Source organism: Montipora capricornis, chromosome 10, assembly GCF_036669925.1.
Source record: "Montipora capricornis isolate CH-2021 chromosome 10, ASM3666992v2, whole genome shotgun sequence".
Taxonomy (NCBI): Eukaryota; Metazoa; Cnidaria; class Anthozoa; order Scleractinia; family Acroporidae; genus Montipora; species Montipora capricornis.
The window spans coordinates 55908709-55918708 of NC_090892.1; the positions used below are offsets into that span (position 1 = coordinate 55908709).

Consider the following 10000-nt stretch of genomic DNA (forward strand, 5'->3'; position numbering starts at 1 on the left):
AAGCTGCAAGGATGATAAAAATATGTTTAAATAGCATTTTAGCAAAATTTTAATGTTTGACAATTTTAATGTGAATCTCCGCAAAAACGAAGGATTTCCAACTTGTATTCCATGTGTTCCTATTCCGGAATACGGTCAATTGAACTCACCCTTAAGTATAAAGGAAATCGACTCTTCGAACAAGAGAAGGAGTGCAAATTATCTTTCTCAAACTGAAGGGAACTAGCCTGTCTTTGTCATTTTCTACGCCAACGAGCACGCGGTTTTTATAGGTCAAACGAAATGACTGAAGAGTGTTATTTCATCAGTATCGAGTACAGATGACTAGCTGTTAACAGGAATAAAATAAACCACAATTCCTCGCTGCATTAAACATGGATGAAAATACATTTATTCAACTATAATTTTGTGCAGTATATTTAACGCAATCACTCTTAAATTTTTTCATGTCGTTTCTGATTTATTTTCGTTTATCTTAGACTTGGATTCCACAAAATTTCATTCAACCAGTTTACGTATGTTACATTATTAAGTTATCTAACTATTTTCAAGTTCAAGGCAAATTATCATTTCATTTATGTTTATTTTATTTTATTTTCAATCCGTTTATCATAACATCAGATTCCTCGTCGGATAACACAGCTTTAATCAATTTCCTTTTAGCGCCCCGTTTTGTTTTTGCAAACTGTGGTCACAAAAGAAATATAGGGGAGCTAAATATATCTCCTGCAATCTTCTCCCGATTTGACTTCAAGCAATAAACTCGAGCTGAGTACAATGTTTTGTGTGTTAACGGCCGGTCGATTTTTCATGAAGGGTCTTCACGCACTATGGCATAGTACAGGTAACATGCGTGCTGAGAAGGACAAGTCTTTTTCGGTGTAATTGCCTAAAAAGTAATTTTGGTCAAAATTGGTTTAACCTGTCTTCCGTTAAAGTCTGTACGCCAACCACAGAGATTCCTGAAAAGTTACATCGTATAAAGTTTGTGTAAGATCCACCCTAGCAAAGATTAAACCATTTTGATGGAGTTATTGCTTTTCCTATTTGACTGTTGAATATTCCAGCTTCCGTCGTTTTCGTTCCCGAAAGAAAAGTTAAGCATATTTGTGACAATTTCGCGAAAGTTCCAACTTAATAAGTCTTTAAGATTATGTTCAAGTTAAAATTGAAAAGAAACATTTAATCTACCCAGATGCAAGTTATTTTGACCAATTTATGTGTTCATTTAGCAAAAATGTGATAAAGGTTATTATAAATTATCTTTCCCTCTTTGTTACCAAAAGTTTCTACTCATGTCGTTCAGTCCTCTTTGAACGAATGCGAACGGTATTTTTTCCACCTCAACGCAACATCTTCCGATCTACAAGGTATTTGCTGAAAATAAAAAAACAAAACAAAACACATGTTTCCTTTTTGGTGAAGACATAAAGAAGCTTTTAGTTCCAAGTGTGAACTTCTTGATATACGACGCACTATTTAGCTGTAAATGGATAAACCATTTCTATGAGTCAAACAAAACAACCGGTACCACTGTGTTGGCCAGCTTTCGATTCGCTTATGTTTAGAGCGTTTGAGATAGAAATTCACCACGTATCATTACGTAAAAACTCAACATTTATCATTAATGACAACAATTGTTCAAACAGTCATATCTTTGATCTACAGCACGGAACATTTGCTCTCCTGAGTTTGAGGGGTTTCCTCTGATTCTTGAGTTATCTCTGCATTCCCATGCCATTTGAAAAGCTTCTTGTATTCTTCTCTAAATGTCTTGTTCATGACTCCGTATATAACCGGATTTATCACCGTGCTTAACTGCCCCAGGAACGTATACATGACATAAACCTGACGAGGAAGATTCCAACTTCCCTGAGCGAATCCGATAAAATCCACGATCGAAATCGGCGTCCAACAGATGCCAAAAGCGCACACGGTCAGGAACAGCGTTTTAGTGACGTTTATATCTTCAACCGTGATCTTCGTCGCTGTAGGTGGGTCAAACCCGCGCCTCCTCATACTTTGCAATTTTTTGTTGTGTTCCTTCAGCTTTCGAAATACTTTGAAGTAGCAGAAAGTCAACACAATCATGGGAATTACAACATAGACGTAGCCTAACAACGTGTAAAAATTAACCTCGACAACTTGAAAACAAAAGAACTTGCCGGCATGATAGACATAGCGGTGATCAGAAAGCAGATACGGCAGAGGTTCGAGAAGAGAAAGCATCCAAATCGCAACGATCATCAACCGCGTTCGCCTCGGGGTAAAAATCTTTTGATAGTTCTTTGGCCTTACAATTAAAAAGTACCTATTAACAGCAACCAGAGTTAAGGTTAAAAGCGATACACAAGCCAACAATGCGATCACGTACCCTTGCAGTTGGCAGACAAAATTCCCGTACGTACGTTTTCCCGCCAACAGTACAGTCAAGCAAGGCGGTTGGCACAAGATGGCCATGGTGACATCCGCCAAAGCCAGCGAAATGATGAAGTGATTGGGGATAGTGCGTAAGTTCTTGTTCTTGCAAACCATCCATAAAACTAGAGAATTCCCCAGCAAGGCTGACAGCATTAAAATTGCGCAAACCAGCACTTCGACGACAACGATTCCTGTTTCCCTCTTTGCTAGGAGATCCACGTACGTTTCCAACGACGGATGCCCAAAGTGATTCTCAGCCATCAAGAAAAGCGGTATCTAAAGATTTCTGCAACCTTAATTCTTAGGTACGCTGTCGGGAGAACGAGAACAAGTACAGGCCAGAAAACTGCGAGTTTGTTTGTCGGCGGGGAACTTCTTTAAGGGCTTTGTGTTTACATATGTAGTTAATCAACTTTCACTTGCGTTCGGCGAGTGGCGCAGATGTCCAATTAATGATAAGAATTTGCGAGTCGTATTCGTTCTAAGGCATTGTCATCTGCACTTTCTTATCAGCGAAATGTTTTGCGTTTCACTCCGGAACAATTCGGGCTTTGAACAGCGCTTGTCATTTCAATTCGCGGTAGATTTGGCTTGCAGGTGTGACATGTCGGAACAGCACAATGATTGTCGGACCCTCTAATTGACAACAAAAGGATGTAAAGTAACGCCAAATACCATATATTTTTCATTTATCGACGATAATGACTTAGATGGTACTTTTTCAGAAGGATGATAGCACCAACCCACTCAACAACAAATTTGTGTTTTTCATTTTAAATTCAAACTCCGGCTCCTAATGACAATTTCAACTCAATCTAAGTTTCTCCGATCAGTACATCTCGAGCAAAATGGCTTTTGTGCTATATAGTGCACTTTAGGACACCATTTAAGTTCTCTGCCCGCGATTGTATTTTTTCATAATTCGGGTCTTCACCTTCAAAATCGCATAAAAGCAGCTTTAGAAACTAAAAGTAGTTTTATTTTCTTCGCGTTTACCAGCCTAGTTTTGGCGTTAAAGTAAATGAGTATCTGAACGAATATTTAAAGAGAGAAATATGCAAGTGGCTTGTCTAAGAATTATTCAAATTAGCGCTTTCCGTTTGGCAGTAAAAAACTCTGAGCGCTTCCGAAAAGGCTTGTCCACTTTTCGTTTCCTTAACATAATTGTTGAAAAAGCCAAAAGTAAAGAAACAAATGGACTCTTGATTAAAATAATTTGAATAGAAAAATAAAACACTTGGCTTTCTTTTAAGAAGTGCTCGCAGACGTATTAGTTACCAAGAAAGATGGTATTGTATTTTTTTTTGGTGAAACATAAACTTGAAGCAAAAGTCACGCTAGGCTTTTTGCCATTTCATTAATTAAATTAATACGCTTGAATTATTGTTCGGTTTTAGAAATCTTCCGGTTTAACCATTTTTGCGATTGTAGGTGATGGGCGTGATCTCAAATTGAGCCATACTAAGCCATATTTGGGAAAAAATCCCTGTTCTATTGTAAGGAACAATAAGGAAGTCGATTGAACTATACCCCATCTCTACACGAGCACGTGGTCACTTTTTTCAGTCGAAATTTTTAGCTCAGAGATAAAAATGTGACTACCAGTTACAGTTGTTTGGTAAAGCCACGATAGAAACTAAAACTGCTCAATGCAATAAAACAAAAGACTGTCAAATAATTTCAACGATAATAATAACCTCAATGAACCTTTTATTTCTCTGCATGTGCCTTCGTTAATTATTTAGATGTAAGCCATGACTAAGCACAGAAATTCAGAAAAGTTGAACGTGCAGGGATGGCGCAGTGGTGAGAGCACTCGCCTCCCACTAATGTGGCCCGGGTTCGATTCTCAGACTCGGCGTCATATGTGGGTTGAGTTAGTTGGTTCTCTACTCTGCACCGAGAGGTTTTCTGCGGGTAGTTCGGTTTCCCCTCTCCTCGAAAACCAACATTTGAATTGATTTGCTTTCATTGTTAATTTCAGTTTACAGTGTCCCCAATTAGTGCTCCAGCGCTAGAACGACTAGTATAGACACTTAAATAAAGTTCCTTTCCTTTCCTTTCCTTCTTTTTTTTTTTTTTTTTTTTTTTTGCACGTGAGTCAACAGTCATCCCTGAGTCTCCCATTTGGTTACATCTTAAATGTTTATCTTTTATCTTTTCTGTCGCTGGTGAACACGACGCTAAAAAGTATTTGATAATTCTAAATGCTAATATACACATGCGTCTGTAGAACATGCGTCTGGAGAACAAATCCCTGTTCTATTGTAAGGAACAATAACGAAGTCGATTGAAATATACCCCATCTTTTATTACACGAGCACGTCGTCACTTTTTTCAGTCGAAATTTTTAGCTCAGAGATAAAAATGTGACTACCAGTTACAGTTGTTTGATAAAGCCACGATAGAAACTAAAACGACTGCTCAATAAAACAAAAGACTGTCAAATAATTTCAACGATAATAATAACCTCAATTAACCTTTTATTTCTCTGCGTGTGCCTTCGTTAATTATTTAATGTAAGCCATGAATAAGCACAGAAATTCAGAAAAGTTGAACGTTCTCTTCTTTTTTTTTTTGTTTTTTTTACACGTGAGTCAACAGTCATCCCTGAGTCTTCCATTTGGTTTCATCTTCAATGTTTATCTTTTCTGTCTCTAGTGAACACGACGCTAAAACGTATTTGGTAATTCTAAATGCTAATATACACATGCGTCTGTAGAAACGCGTTTACTAGTTCAATTGGAATTCCTTGGTGGTTGCCTCACCTTTTTACTACAGTTAGTTAAAAGGTAATTTCCAGAAAGCGAAAAAATATGACTGAGTTAAATCAATTAAAATTCTCGCTTGAACTCATAGGACACTTGAAATTGTGCTTTCAATCGTCCCCCTAAGTTGCTGGTTTTCAGTTGCAGTCACCTCGACAACGTTCAACATACGTGAGATCTTCATTTAAAATGATGGAGATCGATCGCTTGCGTCGCTTAAATGCAAGGCACAATACTTACCCAGAACTATAAAAACAATGCTTTAATTAAAGGGCCCGCGGTCTTTTCAGGTATTTTTGCAATGCTGTGTCGCCTCGGGAAAGGAAAATGCAACAAAAAAACTACCTTCTATGATCATCTACTCTGCGAGCAGTCTCTTTCGATCTTCCTAGAGTCGGGAAGAGGAAAGTGAGGCCCTGTTAGGGGTAAATTCCGACAAGCGACATGGCCTTGAACCGGCGAGATGGTAGCCACGAACTGGCGACGACCGACAGACTATTATAACGAATTAGCGAAAGCGACACAAATGTCAAGACTGACCGACAGCGAATTTCTGAATTGTGAATGTTCTGCGGACTGCGGAACATTTGCGCGTACACAATTCGTCGTAATTATTTAATAATGATCATTGTTAACAATTATGGCCAATTATGACTAACAAGGGTCCAATAAAGGCGAACAGAAATACATCTCATTTTACTGCTGTTTTGATTGTTCATTTCATGTGATTGACGTATTCAGTGCATCACTCTCCGCTTTGCGTATCATGTTCTCCCTGCATGACCCACGTGCGCACTCCGTCAGTCTGTCAGAGAGATACTTTTTTCTCTATTGATCGCGTTCATCTCGGTGTTCCAAATCGTAAGCGAGTTATTGAAATACATCACTATCAGAGTCATAAACGAGTCGTCGGAGTGCCGAATTTGTGCACTGTGAGAGTCACGTGACGGGTCTATTCAACATCAGAGACCGCGCTATTGTTTAACCCTCTGAAGTTTGCCGAGTTTCATAACCAGTCCCCTCTACTAACTATGATTTTTCACAGACCTTTTGTAAACGCATGCCTTGCGGATAATGAATGGTCGGTAATGTCCTTCCTCCTGGATTGTTATAGTTACAGAAAAGCACAGTCTGACAACTAAATCAGAGTTGAACTCTGAAGACATGATTAGACTCTTGCACTACCAGAATTGTAGAAACGCTATTATAGATCGATTGCTTTGCCAGATTAGGCCTTTATTCACTTGTATAGTTTACTAGATGGAATTTCATTGACTTCAACAACTATTCCAAGTAGTCTGAATAGGTATTAAACATTAAAAAAGGTCTCAAAACCCTAAAGATAGAGGCCGTATGTTCCGTTGGCGTCGTTCCAGCGAATGGGGATTGTCAGAGGGGCAACGAGCTAAAATTTATTAATGAAATTCCGACAGGCGACTCAAGAATGTTCCGAAATTGCGACATAGCTAGCTGTGAAATTCAGACGGAGGACATGGGCACCCCCCCCCCCCCCCCACTCCATTTGGGTAGTCCATAGGGTACTCCATGGAGTACGTAGGGCTCCGCGTTTTGTCTTCTCCCACAGCGTGACAATTTTTAACTGTCTAAAATTCCCATGAGTGAGGGTGAGAATTCACCACCCTGGTCAGAGTTTTTCTCTGTCCTTGTGTGGGCCCATTTCCATCAGTAGGGCTAACGCTCAAATGGTTCATATGGGAGGGAAATCTAGCACTTCACATTACACTCTATCCAGTTAACTCTGTTTAAAATATAAGTGCTTCACGGCCAACGTTTGTATAAACGTAACCTTTCCTTGTATTCGAAAATATGCCTACTGTTTGAGCTTGTTTGTTTTGCGATTGCTAGTCAAGCGTGACTTTTTAACGCATGCTCAACACGAAATGTCGAGCCGGCTGGCAGAGTCTACTTTCCTCTCCCCGACTTATCTAGGAAGATCGAAAGAGACTCTTCACGCAGAGTAATGATCATCACGATATCAGCCATTTTTTTCTAGCTTCAAATTTTATCTACCCCCAAATTAAGGTAAAAACGGATTTACATCGCCCATCCACATATGTATAAATTAGCAAATGAAATGGTGCAATGACAGCCAAACCAAAAAGCATTTGGTCGAGTGAACGTGGGAATCGGTATTGGTTACACATGCTTTACGTTCGATATTCGTCCTCTTATTTGATATTCCTAAAAATTTGCAAATGCAATATTTTCGGCAACATCGAGAAGCGTTATAAAAAGGCATAAATCCCAAATTTCCTATCCAAATCGTGCGTTAATTGGCACTCTGGAAAATGGACACGGAATTGTACGCGGAGGTAACTTAGTTGGTACGGCAAGCAGGTGTGTTTGTAAAATATCGATGTAATCTTATATGCTTATTTTAGATGCGATTAAATCATTACTCGATTCACAAATCATTAAGTAAGGCTTACAGAGATTTGAATATTTATATCGACGATGAATATTATAGAATTTCACAAATTTTAGAGATTTTTTTGTCTTTAGAATTGAGAAATGCTTGTTTCAATACTGAGGTGGGGAATTAGCAATTTGGCTTCATTATATTCATAATTACTGGTTTATCTAATATAATTAGATTGACAGAACGATGTCAGGTTAAATTGTAATTGAAGAGAGACTTGCTTTCTCGTCAATAAAATTTTGACGAAATGACGAAAGCATGTTCTTATGAGTTTTGCATGGTCGCTTCAGTTACAACAAGGGTTAACTACACTTGATAAACTTTCCATGAAAATAAACATGATGTAGCGAAAACAAGATAGAATCGAACGAGCATCAGATTAAAACAAAGTTTAAAATATATACTGCGGGGCGAAGATCATGAGCACCAACAGCGACGTGCACTCAATGCGCAAAAGATGAAGGCAATTTACATAACGACGATGACTACGACAAAGGCGGCCGCCTCAAAACAAGGATATAAGGGAGCTTAAGATTTTACGACGGCGACGGCGACAACAACGGCGCAAAACAATCATGATATCATTGGTTAAAAGAGCATAAATAATCGTGCTGCACGTGCAGCACGGATTTTAGCACGTATTCTTGCAGTACGCTGCATAAGGACGACGTGAAATTACCAAATTTGAGGTTTTGACGACAACGTGAGCATCCAACAGAATCCTTCATTCTCTAACTGCTCGTACCAATCAATTTTTACGATACTTCGCTCAATTTATAAGAAATGAACGACATAGAATAACAGCGAAAGAATTATAACAAAACAAAGTGATATTTTGAGGTGATGTTTTCGTTGAAGTCGCCCTCGTAGATCTTAAGGTCCCTAAAATTATTGGTTTCAAGAAGAAAGGGTGAGGTACCTCATCCTCTCTAGGTTTCAATAGGGGTTTCATGAAATCCATGAAAACGGCTTTTAAATTCTCTCGGGGATGAGATGAGAACGGTCATTTCGTTTGTCGCACAGTCCATGACTCATCTTGCCCTGTTTCTCGGCCTCAACCTCGTCCCCAGGGCCCTTTTCCCTAGCTTTAGGTGGGAAAAGCGCCCTGGGGACAAGGTTTAGTGTGTCTGTATCCTAAGAGAGGTCAAAAAGGGTTCCATTCGAATCAAGTCTATTGTTTGAAAATGAAAATTAATTGCGCTGCACGTGGCACGCATAGCGGTACATTTCTTGGCCGTACTCTGCAAAACAACGTGAAATCATCAAATTGAAGTCGGTTCATGACCAGAACGAGGAGGGGTTCTTTGATCAGCTCGGCAAATTAGAACTGGAGAGGAATTAAATGAACCATGGCAATATAGTATAGGGGTCAAGTGACAGATCGCACATGAAAATTCGGAGTTGATATGGGAAACAAGCTAAAGTAAATATGTACCTCCTGATAGGCCACTTAGTTTGGGGAACTAACGTTATTAAGAGAGTGATTTTTTATTTTATTTTGTGATGGCACGACTCACAGAAGCTTTTGATCGAGATTAATCAAGAGGGAGTTACGTAATGTGCTAGTATCGGACTTATTTAGGTATATGGTTTTGGTTGAGATATAATGTTTAATTTCTTTAATTAATTTTAAGTTTTTTCATTATTAATATTTAAGTACGTATTCAAGTCCATTACTGAAAACCCGGTAATCCTATCAGTTGGTTGTGCCTGGGAAGCCGGGCAGAACCCGCAGCATGATATCACTTTCCTGACCTCAGCTGAGTGAGTAAGTTCGAAGAGTATTCCGACTCTTTCTTTAGACACGATTCATTGAGGAATCGTTGTACTCCGGGATTGTGTTTTCTAATTAGGCTCGAAATACAGAAATTAAAAGTGCGCCTTGCTTTCACGTCCTACAGCAGAAGTATCAAACTGTAATATTATAAATGTGGATGAAAGCCCTCTCCGGCCAAAAAATTAAACTAAACGGAAGACACCGGACACCACACATAGCGTTGTTGTCATTATTTTGACACTGGTGATAGATCGAATGACATTTTCTAATTCTCGATGATAAGGATCTAAAGGAAAACCGCTTTCCATTTCCTTAGCGGAATGCTTAAGATCAGAGAATGTATGAGGAATGACAATTAAACAGCAAACACCGTACAAGTAATTTCCGCTGTCAAGTATAACTTTTACCTCTCAAACAAATTTAAAAAGAAAGTCAGTTGCTGTCCAAGTCAATAAATTTTCGTAGCGTCCGTTCCGTTCAAATGTATTGTATTTTCTAACCAAGTGATAACATTTTTTTATTTTATTATTATTTTTTTCTGATTTGTTTTGTTTTGTTTTGTTTTGTCTTACGGTTTTTTTTTGGTCATCCTCT

At 38.7% G+C, this 10000-nt stretch overlaps 2 protein-coding genes and 1 long non-coding RNA gene across 4 annotated transcripts in view; 2 read left to right on the forward strand and 1 right to left on the reverse strand.

Annotated features, from left to right (window-relative positions):
* The window catches only part of LOC138022127 (cytochrome P450 4B1-like), a 35128-nt gene extending 32361 nt beyond the window's left edge, over nucleotides 1-2767 (forward strand). Inside the window, exon 16 of the mRNA XM_068869155.1 lies at nucleotides 1-2767. This exon is cut by the window's left edge and continues 2217 nt beyond it. The gene's annotated coding sequence lies outside the window, so the exon portion shown is untranslated.
* LOC138022128 (melatonin receptor type 1C-like) lies at nucleotides 368-2682 on the reverse strand. The gene has a single exon (XM_068869156.1). The coding sequence runs from the start codon at nucleotides 2680-2682 to the stop codon at nucleotides 1663-1665; it is 1020 nt and encodes a 339-aa protein (XP_068725257.1). The 3' UTR covers nucleotides 368-1662.
* A 4671-nt stretch (nucleotides 2768-7438) lies between the features above and the next one.
* LOC138021765 (uncharacterized) overlaps nucleotides 7439-10000 on the forward strand; it is a 46626-nt gene continuing 44064 nt past the window's right edge. For both annotated transcript variants that reach the window (XR_011126439.1, XR_011126440.1), the window contains exon 1: nucleotides 7439-7547. This is a non-coding gene — a long non-coding RNA (uncharacterized lncRNA). The remainder of the gene's footprint in view (nucleotides 7548-10000) is intronic.